Raw genomic sequence first — 13,068 nt, 5'->3', positions numbered from 1 at the left:
CAGTTTTACCACTAACCCCCCCCCCCCCCCCCCAAACACACGTCAAAAATATACTGGCTTTTGAGCCAGGTGGGACATGTAATGGGTAAGTGGGCAGAGCACTTTGCCAGGCAGAGGTTAATTCCTGGTTCGTGCCCCCATGGCAAACCTCGGAGATGGAATAGCCCGCATAAGGCACAGATTGCAAAAATAGCCACACAACACCACCACACCATACGGGATGTGTGTATATATATGTGCAGGGATGTGTGCATATATGTATATGCATATAAAGAAAAAAGAAGAAAAAAAGAAAAAAAAAGAATATTAACTCAAGAATCACAGAGCGGAATGATGTAAACACTAAAAAATATTTGATTCTTGAGCAAGAATTTTTTAGGTTTTTTTCTTTTCAAGCTCACATATGAAACATGCTTTCACATTAACATATCCAAAGACTGGCAAACAGGAAAACAAATTCCTGGCGCCTGACATTTGGCCAGAAGTCACGAAATTAGCATATATTAACAAACTGATAAGGTAACTTGTCTTCGGGAAGTATGCTCAACTCTGGGAAAGCCTGATTTTTATCAACAACTCACACAAAAGGAAAAAAAGAGGGGGACCCGCTCTCCTTTGCATTATAAAAATCCCCCAGAAAGAACCAAAAAGCAACCAGCAGCTCAGAACAGACAGCAGCTCAGAAGAGACAGCAGCTCAAAAGAACCTCGTGGACGCCAGCTCCTGTGACTACGAACTCCAGCCAGGCTCAAAAAGGCGGGCAAGCAGCACCGAAGGCCCAAGCGGAAAGCGGCGACGCGGCTTTTCGACTGCGGTGGCATCGCGGTAAAACGACTCCTACCCCCTCCTCTTCCGCTAGGGCCAACTGCCGGTGAAACATTTTAAATTACCCCTTTGTTTGTTTGTTTGTTTGTTTGTTTGTTTGTTTGTTTGTTTCTTTCTTTCTTTCTTTCTTTCTTTCTTTCTTTCTTTCTTTCTTTCTTTCCTTAACAACCCATCTCTTCAAAAGTAGCAAAGTGTTTACCCTTTCTTAACTGTGATATTTTGTTTTCCCTTCCCTAAAAATAAACCCTTGGAACTTGTTTAAGTTCAAACGTGTTAGCTTGCAATTTTATGTGTCATCTCTGAAGCAGAGCCTGAGAAATCCTCATAATCAAAATATAAAATAATAAACGGATCACGACATCCCCTCAGTCCACAGAGCTACTAGTGTGTAGGAAGAAAATCCGCGGAGGCTTAAAGGACGACACGCAGTCACCAATATGGTTAAAGTGAAGTCGTTTATTAACAGTGGACACTCGCTTTATATAGAGCCTTTGTTTATATAATGATATCTTGCAGGTGGCTATATCTTGGACACAAATTCTGTTCTCACAGAACTTCTGCTGGCTACCTCATTATCCTGTTATTCTTCTTTTCTACTGCCAGCTCCCTTATCTTTTTCCCATAGCTCATCTTTCAGTAACCTTGCAACTGGGTCTTAAGGCCCTTAGTTTACTCTAGCTAAAGCTAAAGAGTCAGGATTGCTCACATGTCTGTTTTCTTCCAGACAATTTCCCAACATATCCCCCTTTTTGGTTTTGAGCAATCCTGACTTACTTCATCACGTGAGATAACATGCTAATAATACATTGCCATAAACAACATACTAATAATACGAAAGCATCAAAACCAATAATAACAAATATAATTGATAAACCTTGTCTAATTAAATCTCTAAGCTATCCCTACATCCTTAAGTGATTTAACCATTCATTTAACCCAATATATGCAACAGTTAATTTTTCATGTTATCTTAATCAATTGTTTTTGGTTGTGAATTGACTCTGAATGATTAGATAAATTCATGCAAATACACTCCATCAAAGTCTTCACAAACATAACCTAAAAGCTAATAATAAAAAGTCAATGGCAGCATGATATTATAAAACTGCATGTCTGACACTATCAACATCTTTTAGCATCTGTGTTAAAATACCAGAAGTTAAGTTCATCTACTTAGCAGTGCAACAGAATAGCACAATCAACAATCAACACATAGACAAGGGATCCCATAATCAACATATAAACGATCACATGAATTACAACATTAACAAGAACCTATTATCAATACAATATGAAAAGCACATTTCACACTGCAATGGAAGGACTTAAATACCTTTTTATTATGAGGAAGGTCTGGTGTCCACTGGTGCATAGAACCAAGAGGGTAGAGGAGGCTTATCCGACAAAAATTGGTCGGGGGGCCCCAAAAGCGTCCCCAGACCCCTCCCGGGTCACGGCACAGTGGAGTCCTGGTTTCCTTCATGGTTGCCAAATTGAGGCTCAAAAAGGCCTAATAAACAAAGACAGTAAAAGCACGCACTTTCCCCCCCCCCTTTTTTTTTTTTTTTTTTTTTTTTTCCTCTGCTGTGGTGTCTGCAGCAGGGCTCATTTTCTGAGCAGTAGCAGTGTCTGTGGGAGTAGAAACAGCAGCTGCAGCTGTAGCAGACACACTGGCGATGCTCACCGGCCATATCTGAGTTGTGCCCTTGTGTGAGGGGGGGCGAGAAACGGCTGCGGAGGCAGGAGTGGGGGTGCTCTCTGTACCAGGAGCAGCTCTCACTCTCCGCAGCAACTCTCGGGCTCTGAAAAGGCATACTCATTCTCATAAAATCTAATGAAGTTAGCCTAAAATTAAAAGAAGTGGTACAATTTCCCAAACCAAAACTCAAGTGTAATTACCAAGTTTTTTTTTTGGTTTTTTTTGTTTTTTTTTTTTTTTTGTTTTGGTTTTGTTTGTTTGTTTGTTTGTTTTTTGTCTCTGTATGAAACACCAGTGGACCATGCACCACAATATAAATCAATATTGAGAACCATATTGCAATGATGGTCCTTAAGCAGCTTTATCTGCTTCTAGCATTTGCTCAGAAGCTTCTAACAATTGGGCTGCTGTAGCACCTTTTGGGAGTAGTCCTAATGCACGTTTAGTTTTTTCATTAGCATTGTCATATGCTGACATATAAAAAAATTTTGTTTTCATCTCTTCTGTCAAGTCGGGATGTGAGTCATATTACCACTGAATATAAGTGATCCACAAATTTTGGATATGGCTCCACTCCCTCGTTTAATACTTGTAAAAGAGGGAGTTGCTTGTGCAGGATCATGCACAGTTTACAAAGCTTTATACACCAATTCTTGTGAAAGTTGTAACACTTCAGTTTGAAACCATGCCTGCAAATCTGCACATACAAAAGGACAAGCACCAAGTAACATTTGTGCTTGCACTCTGTATAATGCATCGGTGTTCTGTCTAGGAATCACAGCTTCATTTTCACACAGCATTTGCCATTTATGATGAAATTGCAATTGTTGATTCCACCTTTCCCCCCCCCACACTATCCCCTCTACCACCCTCCCCTCCCCATGTTGGATCTAGAAGAGGTGGAGCAGTGGGTGTTAAAGGGTTAAGGGAAGTAGGAGCAGGGATAGGGAACTGATCAGGGGATAAAAATGGATTAGTGCCCCTGGGTTGTTTAGGGTATTCTCCGGAGCAAAAAACTAGGGTTTTTTCAGGGGTATACTCATCCTTGCTCTCCAGTTCTTGCAGTTTCTTCAGCAGTTCCCTGAGTTGCTTGTCTCTGAGTCCCAGTTCTTTCCTTGGTTGTTGCTCTATAGCAGGCACTGATGGTGTTGACAGGTGAAGCAGAGGATTAATTGATGGCAACTGTGGTCAAGAAGATAAATCAGGCATCGGAGGTGGAGAGGAAGGCAGCGGTGGCAGAGTGTTCGGGAGCCGTGGCAGGCGGGCAGGAGGGGGGGCTCTGCATTCCAAGGTTCCTCGCCTGTGTTCTCCGGCTTCTCTCCCTCTGGGTCCTCCGACGATTTTGGTGGTGTTTTCGGTCGCTTTTCGTTTTGCTTCTCAGTCCCATTTTTACTTTTCATCTGACCCTCCAGGGTCAAATGGCACAGTTGGCTGAGCTTGAATCAGTATAGTCCCTTCAGGTGCTGGTGGGGGCACCTTAGGTGTCTCAAATAACTGCCTAGAGGTCAAGTCCATATTTTGAGCATTCATCGGTATTGGTAGATCAGGTGTTAAGGCAGCAAACGCTGAGGCTGCTACTCTTTCACTTTTCGTTTCTTTTAAGGTTTCTCTAATCAATTTCCAGAGTGTGGCTAAGAGTTGTGCCTCCTTATCTCCATCGTTAATTTTATCCCATAGAGCAGTACCTATGGCTTCCCAAGTAGGTAACTCAAAAACGGTACCCATCGAGGGGATCAAGTCTCTATCCCGTGCCCATTTCAGTAATTCACGTAAGGTCCTGCCTTCGTGTGATAAACCTCTCTTAGAGAGAATACATTGGAGGAGCTTAACTACTGCCTCTTCTTCTTTAGAGAGTGTAGACCCCATCTCCTCCCCAGCCGCTCACCTTTTTCTTGGCAAGATTCTTCAATTTTGAGGTACCTCTTTCGTTCCGTAGCCGGGCACCAGCTACGTAGACCGCCGGGGCAGCAGTCTCCTTTCGACTGGCTTCTCCGCTCCTGCCGCACCGTTCCTTCGGTCGGCTTTCTCGCTACCCTCTCATCCCAGCTGTCTTCATCGCTCCTGGAAGCAACAGCGAGAGGGTCCCTGTTCGGGCGCCAAATGTAGGAAGAAAATCCGCGGAGGCTTAAAGGACGACACGCAGTCACCAATATGGTTAAAGTGAAGTCGTTTATTAACAGTGGACACTCGCTTTATATAGAGCCTTTGTTTATATAATGATATCTTGCAGGTGGCTATATCTTGGACACAAATTCTGTTCTCACAGAACTTCTGCTGGCTACCTCATTATCCTGTTATTCTTCTTTTCTACTGCCAGCTCCCTTATCTTTTTCCCATAGCTCATCTTTCAGTAACCTTGCGACTGGCCCTCAAGGCCCTTAGTTTACTCTAGCTAAAGCTAAAGAGTCAGGATTGCTCACATGTCTGTTTTCTTCCAGACAATTTCCCAACACTAGTGAACAAGGAGAAAAGGAAAACAAAAGAAATCAGATGTTAGCCCCAGTCCTTCAAAGTCTGCACAAGACAACCAGGTGATAGAGGAGACAGAGGATATAACCTCTCCTCATAGAGCAGCCAAACCAGTTATCTGAGGAGGACTCAGAATCAGAAGTACATGTTTAATCCATTTCCATGAGGCACTTGTGTACTCTGAGAAAAGACTTTATTCATCCTGCAGGTGAACCACTTCTCACTTGGTTAACCCAATGGTGGAATGATGTGGCTGCTACCATAACATTAACTCAGAAGGAAGCAAGGCAGTTGGGATCCCTGGCCAAAGATGCAGGTATTGATCAGGCATTTGGGGAAAAGGCTGAAACCACCAGCCTATGGAAACGACTCTTGTAAGCTGTAAGGGAGAGATATCCCTATAAAGAGGAAATAGACTGCCCACAGGTCAAAGCAGCCACACATGGAAAAGCTCTCAGGTATCTGAAAGAATTGTCTGTACAAGATGTGATCTATACCAATGATGAGACTGTAGATCCCTACCACATGCCATGCCCTAAGCCTGTGAGGCAAAGGTTTGTGCGTGCTGCACCATCCCCATTTAACCATACACTATCAGTAATGTTATGGGTTCCTGGAGAAATGGAACCAACTGTGGGTGATGGGATTAAAACAGCACGAGAATATGAAGATGCTGTCATGGCTCCTCATTGGGCCTGGGTCTCAGCTGTAAAGGGAACAGCTGAGAAACTGCACCTACCCCATCACAAAGCCCTGGTGGTGCTGTCGAGAACCCAGGCCTGGAACTGTCTTGGACCATGTCACAGAATCATAGAATCATGGAATGGTTTGGGTTGGAAGTGTTAAAGATCATCTTGTTCCAACCCCCCTGCATGCATGGGTAGGGACACCTCCCACCCAACTGAAGCCAACCCTGTCCCTGTCCCCATGGAACTCACTAGAAATCTAGACACAGAGAGACAAAAGCCATCTCATGTTCCTGCCATTTGCCCCAGCCATCCTCATATTGCTCGAATGTGACTTTTTCTAAAATTTTACGTGTTTCAGTAAAAAGTGACGTCATCCTGGTGTGGGTTTCTCCAGGGCTGCAGATCCACATCTGCCCCTCCTTGCTCCTCCATGGGCTGCAGGGGACAGCTGCCTTCTCCCCACAGCCTGCAGGGGAAATTCTGGTCTGGCCCTTCCTTCATTCACTGACCTTGGGGTCTTGTGGAGGGCTGGCAGCAGGCTTCCACCTCCTTCTCCATGGACATCTTGGGCATTTTCTGCCACAGACATTCCATGGTCACCCAGGGCAGCTGCTGAGTCCTGAGGGAGATGCTCTTCCAGATACGGGCACCCCAGGACTCCACACCCCTTATAAACCTCCAGGGTCACTGCAGAGACCCCCATGACAATGGTGTCCAGGCACCAGACCCTGCATCACAAAGCCCTGGTGGTGCCTGTGGAGATGCCCAGGCCTGGAACTGGCTTGGACTGTGTCACAGAACAATGGAATCATGGAATGGGTTGTGTTGGAAGAGTTAAAGATCATCTAGTTCCAACCCAACCCATTCCATGACCCCACTCAACTGAAGCCAACCCTGCCCCTGTCCCCATGGAACTCACTTCTTAATCCCATCCACAGCATCAGCCTCATTCAGCAGTAGTGTCTCTTGCAGCTGCTCAAGGATGAGCTTCCCGTGCTCCTCCTGCTGCCTGATCCTACAGATCATTCCCATGACCCTCCAGATCATTCTGAATCACAGAATACCTCAGGCTGGAAGAGACCCCTAAGCATCTCCGTGTCTGAGTGCCCTGCTCAAGGCAGGATGAACCAGACGAGGTTGCTCAAGGGCTTCCCCAGTGTGGCTTCATCCACAAAGGGGGTGAAAGTGCGTTTTGTCCCACCCCACAGAGGGATTATTTAGAGAGTCAGCATTTTTGGATCAAGTGCTTGATCAATTCCTTTGGATCAAGTCTCAGCCACCTCTCCCAGCTTCTTATCATCATGAGTTCTCTGAGGGTACACTCCATCCCCTCATTGAGGTCGTTGATGAAGAGATTGAACAAAACTGGACCCAGTACTGATCCCTGGGGAACACCACTGGCCACAGGTCTTCAACTTGACTCTGTGCCACTCATCACAACCCTCTGTACTCTGTTGTTGATCCAGTTATCAATCCATCTCATAGTCCAGTCATCTGCCCAACATTTCTTGAGTTTTGTTATGAGCATGGAGTGGGAGACAGTGTCTAAAGAATTACTGAAGTCAAGGTATATGACATCCACTGCTCTCCCTTCATCTGCCCATTTGGTCATCCCTTTGTAGAAGAATATCAGGTTAGTCAAGCAAGATCATCCCCTAAAAAGAAAGGACTTGGAAATTGTGGGTGGTTGCGTTGATACAAGCTGCTTGATGAGGCTTTGCTGCTTGGAAGCAGGAGGCTGGTTATGAAAGTGAGAAAACAGAGTATTCTAAGATTGCTATAGCTTAAACCAGGATGAACCCTACTCAGGTTTGCAATGGGGCAGAAAGGGTTTGCAAATTACTGTCCTGTTGGGAAACTGTCTGGAAGAAAACAGACATGTGAGCAATCCTGACTATTTAGCTTTAGCTAGAGTAAACTAAGGGCCTTGAGGGCCAGTCGCAAGGTTACTGAAAGATGAGCTATGGGAAAAAGATAAGGGAGCTGGCAGCAGAAAAGAAGAATAACAGGATAATGATGTAGCCAGGAGAAGTTCTGTGAGAACAGGATTTGTGTCCAAGATATAGCCACCTGCAAGATATCGTTATATAAACAAAGGCTCTATATAAAGCGAGTGTCCACTGTTAATAAATGACTTCACTTTAACCATATTGGTGACTGCGTGTCGTCCTTTAAGCCTCCGCGGATTTTTCCCACACTGTCCCTTGTACCCTCAGCACTGAGAATGAGATACAAAACTGGGAAAGCCAGACAAAAATCCTACAGCCAGATTTGTGCTGTGCATCAGCAGAATTCATAATATTGACCTGGACAAACTGAAGAGGTAGACCCAGGTGAACCTCCTGAGGTTCAACAAGACCAAGTGCAGAGTGCAGCACCTGGATCAGAACAATCCTCACCATCAGTACAGGCTGGAGGATGAGGTTTTAGAAAGCAGCCCTGCAGAGAAGGACTTGGGAATGCTTGTGGGTGGAAAGCTGGACATGAGCCAACAGTGCACACATGCAGAAGGCCAGAAGGGCAATCACATCCTGGGCTGCATCAAAAGAAGAGTGTCCAGCAGACTGAGAGAGGGGATTCTGCCACTTTGCTTTGGTAAAACCTCACCTGGAGTACTGCATCCAGCTCTGGAACCCTCAATAGAGGAAGCACATGGACCTGATGGAGCGGGTCCAGAGAAGAGCCACAAAAATGATCAGGGGGCTGGAACACCTCTGCTAAGAGAAAGGCTGAGGGAGACAAGAGTGTTCAGCCTGGAGAAAAGAAAGCTCTGGGGAGAGCTTCATATACTGAAGGGGCCCTACAGGAATGCTGGAGAGGGACAGTTTGCAAGGGCCAATAGAGCTCCCTTCAAACCCAAATTACTCTGTGATTATCTGTTTCTCTAATATTCATCCACCTCAGATATTATGGTGAATGGCCAGAGCTGTCCCAAGGTGGGGTTTGGAGGCATCAAAATCATGGGTGGTGTACAGAGACTGATGAGCCAAGGCTCAGAGCTGTGCAGACTGTGGGCATTAGAGGAGTATCCTGGGAGTGCCTGAAGGGTGGTTTTGGGCATGGTGGAGCTTTTCTTCACAGTGGGAAACAGCTTGGGCAAGAAAGAATGGCCCAAAAGTGCAGCTGAGAATGCCTGGAGTGGAGAACAGAAGAAAGAAATGTCACTGCAAGGGCCATGCTGGGGAAAACCACATCCCCCAGAAAGAGCCTGGATCAGCCCAAGGCTCTGTGTGCCAAGGCAGAGGCAGGGAGGACACAGGAGAGGAAGGGGACAGCAAGGTGGGGCAGGCGGGTGAAGGAGCAGAGCCTGCAGGGCAAGAAGCACAGGGGATGGGACAGCCCAGGACAGATTGTGGTAGAGATGAGAGAGGGAAAAGCTGTGGAAAAGCTGGAGGCACGCTTGGCACAGATGGTTCCTGCTCCCCACACACCCTGCAGGGGATGCTTTCTCAGGGCTGTCCCTTTAGGGGGGCCCAGGCACACGGCAACAAACTTTGGAAACTTTGGACTTGGACTCTGCCTTGGATTTTTTTGTTGAGAAAGAAGCTTCTGCAGCTTTCTCTCCTCTCCTCTTAAACAATTGTCATGGGCTCAGCATCAACCCCCCAGAGGGCTCCTGACAGCTGTGAGCTGGGCTCCTGGGATGGAGGGAGCTGCTGGCAAGTGGGCAGTGCTGCAGAGAGACAGCTGTGGGCAGGAGCAGCTCCTCTGCAGAGCACAGCAGGGCTGAGGTATCTGGGGTAGATGATAGGTATCATCTGCGAGGTTATCTGGGGGAGATGAGCAAGGCAGAGAGAGCTTCAAGGGGGTGAAGATGGAGGGGATGAGTGCCAGGAGCTCCTGCTTTCTTTCAAAGTCCTGCTGCAAAGTCATAATAAAATGCTCCATATGGGTGTTCCCTACCAAATAATAGAAACAGACATGGCCCCATCCTGCCACGTCCCCTGAGGAGTTTGTCATAGTGATAATCACTTCCTTGCTTTACCTTATATGGTAAAAAAATCACAACATATTAGAGATGTTGTATCATTGAAACCCTCAAGCTTGGAAAATGTGGTGACTTTGACCACGCCCCTTCATTTCTGGTGATGGCTGAGGTGGGCCTGGTGATGAGAGGTGAGATTGTAGGTCTGGTAAAAACTCTTCTGACAGTGGGAGCAGCTTTAGGGCTGTTCACCCATATGAAGGCGCTGATGTATCAACAAGTGGGACCTTTGACGTAAGCTCTCGGAGCAGTGGGGACACGAGTAGGGTTTCTCCCCTGTGTGGATGAGACGATGCCTGATGCGATAAGAGCTCGTGGAAAAACTCTTCCCACAGTCGGGACACTTGTAGGGACGTTCACCCATATGGATCCGTAGGTGCTGGGTGAGACTCGAGCTGGCTATGAAGCCCTTCCCACACTGGGGACACGTGTTGGGTTTTTCCTCAGTGTGGACATGTTGGTGATTAATCCAAGAGGTGCTATTGTTGAAGGCTTTCCCACAGTGAGTGCAGGGATACAACTTCTCTCCTGTATGGATGAGGTGATAGCGTGATAATGCAGAACTCTGGGTAAACTCCTTCACACACACCACACACTTATAGGGTCTCCTATATGGATACAGTGATGCTCGGATGCGGGAGCAGCAAAGAAAATGCGTGCAACCAATATGGTTGATAAACAAACTTCTGGTTTATCGAGCAGCAACTTTTGCTTATATAGTGCTTCCGTGACCACACCCCCGCCACCAACATAACTTTTTATTGGACACCCAGTGTGTTTACCTGTAGCACAGCGAATCCCTGGTGCAGGTAGCACCGGAGTATGGGCCGATCTAATTGGCCCCCCAAACATGGGGTTGGGCATAGTAAAGGGGTCGCACCCCCTATCTCTTCGAGAATATTCAGGAATATTCTCCAACATTCTCCAAACCTCTCTAACATTCCACAACATATCCCCCCTTTTCTTTTTGCACAAGCCCATGTTTGGTTTAAAATTTTGCAGTGCTAATTTTCAAACAAATATAGTGCAAATAACAAAAACGTGCAAAACTTAAGGATACATTCAATAATATAATGTCTTTTTAAAACAATCTAGAAACTACTCAAACCATTCAATTAATGAATCAAACAGGTTGATACATTCAATGTTGTAATGCCCTTTTGAAATAATCTAAAAACTATTCAAACCACTCAATTAATGAATCAAACAAATTGGTTAACAAGTTATCAAACAGATTTCGTTGTCTTAATCAAGTAAGAGTCGACTCATACTCATACACTCTTTAACAGAGCTCTGTTCAATATTAGGAAGGTCTGGCGTCCACTAGTGCAGAGAGCCAAAATAAGGATAGGAGAGACTTATCCGACGAAATGTTGTCGGGGGGCCCCTATAAGCGTCTCCAGGTCCCACCGGCTCATAGCATAACGGAGTCCTAGGACCTTCATAGTTGCCGAATTGTGTTAAATTTAGGATTACAACATTCAATTACTACATTCATAACAGGCAAAGTCTGGTTTGTTTTTTGTTTTTTTTTTTTTATGTTTTAAAAAGCAGTATGTATTATTTTACTATGTGCTATGTCCTTTTTCTTTTCTCTTTTTCTTTTTCTCTTTTCTCTTTTTTTTTTTCTTCTTCTTTTCTATTTTTTTTTTTTTTTTTTTTTTTTTTTTTTTTTTTTGTTCTCGTAACTTCTTAATATACTTGTTATGTAGCTATTCACAACCTTTTGGTACTTAATAGAGGTCCATGTCCTTGTACCTCAAACCATTCTTCAACAAAACCTTTATCTTTTTCATAATATTAACGGCTTTGGCAAATAACTTCTTAAGCATCGCTAACATACAACTAAAACACATCACAGTTATCAATATGATACAAAGTACGAGCAAACCAGTCTTACATAAACTTTGAAGCCATCCGGTGAGGCCAAACCAATTGACTAATTCATCTATACCAAAAAATACTACATCTTGCTTGATATTTTGAGTATGTTCGACTAGCTGTTGTATCTACTTATGTATCAATTTAGAGTGATCACGCAAGTTCATACCACACATACCATCAAAATCTTCATAACCATGGCCATGAGCTAAAAACAAAAAATCAATAGCAGCTCTATTTTCTAATACTGCATGTTGTACAGAAGAAAAATCATCAGCTAATTCAGATAATACCTTGCTGGTATCACTAGCATACTTTACCACCCAACAACTCAACTTCTCCAGGTTCCGATGTGCACCAGCGACAGCTGCTCCCGGCAAAGAGATAGAAGTAACAATCACCTGCCATTTGGACCAAAGATTAACATCATCATCTCATCCCTGCGCTAGTATTTGGGCCAGGCCTCGCTTCCACCGCACACGATGGGTACTGTTCGGGTGTGCGTGAGGCATAGCTAAGCTCAGTTGACCAATGGTGCAAGGCCCTCCAACGGGACGGGATGGTATACCTAACCATGCCCAATCTCCGCAAATTAAAAAGTACCCTGATGGTAATTTCCTAGGAAGCTGTGTCCCAGGCAATGGGTTAGTAGAACCACGGAGGGTGTAGTTGCACCACTGGCTGAAATTGCCCATTGGGAAAACATTGGTAGTAACGCATTGTCTCCCCATGACTTCTGTGCAATCAGTGGACAAGCTACTCATCCAGAGACAATAAGTGGCATTTAGAGAGTCTACAAGGCTTAATTCTTGGGGATCGTGCCCAACAGGCAGACGACTAACCCAAGTGTCGTAGTCACTTAAGCACGCAACTAGACTGGCCTTGGTGGAACATAGACTCTCGGTGTGAAATTGCACTTGTGTGTGGTTCATTGCTGCTTGAAACATTGGCCACGTCTCTTCAGAGGCTGGTACACCAACTAAACACATAAGAAAGGCTATTGGGGTGTCGCTAGACTGGCACAAAAGGAAGTGGTGTTAAGCTGACGCGCAAGGGTAACCCAGACATTCTGTCGGGGGTCGAAGTTCAGGAAGGCAAAACAATCAAAGTTTAAAATGACAATGAAACCTATGATGAAGTCAACACGGCAGTTTCTATCTTTGAACATGTTGAGCACTTAATACGGCTGTCTCTGTTCTTGAGCTTATGCTTTCAAATTCGGCGGAGCAGGGGCTGGCTGAGTCCCCTTGCTGGGAACCTACAAGGTACTTGTAGGGGTCGAAAGACACGTGACTTTTGCCTAAATATTTAACCGCTGCTGGTTCTTGCCATATACCCGTGGTGGGGTCCCTGTAGGTCACATACAGTGGGGCTTCTAAAGGGTCAGCTTGTTGGGCTATTGTCCCATGAATATATGCTGGCGCTAACTTTTGGTCCCCGAATATACACAGATAATTCAAGACAAATAGAGTCTTTGAATAATCGCTCCTGTGGGTCTTGTAAATCTGTGAATTTTGTCA

At 45.2% G+C, this 13,068-nt stretch overlaps 3 protein-coding genes across 3 annotated transcripts in view; all 3 read left to right on the top strand.

Annotated features, from left to right (window-relative positions):
• Window positions 1–829, top strand: part of LOC139789167 (olfactory receptor 14J1-like) — a 35,470-nt gene extending 34,641 nt beyond the window's left edge. The window contains exon 2 of the mRNA XM_071729686.1: window positions 638–829. Within this exon, the coding sequence (XP_071585787.1) occupies window positions 638–829 (192 nt within the window). The remainder of the gene's footprint in view (window positions 1–637) is intronic.
• Window positions 1–13,068, top strand: part of LOC139789283 (zinc finger protein 501-like) — a 508,475-nt gene that overhangs the window by 351,528 nt on the left and 143,879 nt on the right. The window lies entirely within an intron of this gene.
• The window catches only part of LOC139789149 (olfactory receptor 5P76-like), a 428,065-nt gene that overhangs the window by 279,340 nt on the left and 135,657 nt on the right, over window positions 1–13,068 (top strand).

This window comes from Heliangelus exortis, chromosome W (assembly GCF_036169615.1).
Source record: "Heliangelus exortis chromosome W, bHelExo1.hap1, whole genome shotgun sequence".
In the NCBI taxonomy this organism is placed as follows: domain Eukaryota; kingdom Metazoa; phylum Chordata; class Aves; order Apodiformes; family Trochilidae; genus Heliangelus; species Heliangelus exortis.
Note: the sequence above shows the minus strand (reverse complement) of the source record. Positions and strands in the feature narration are given on the sequence as shown.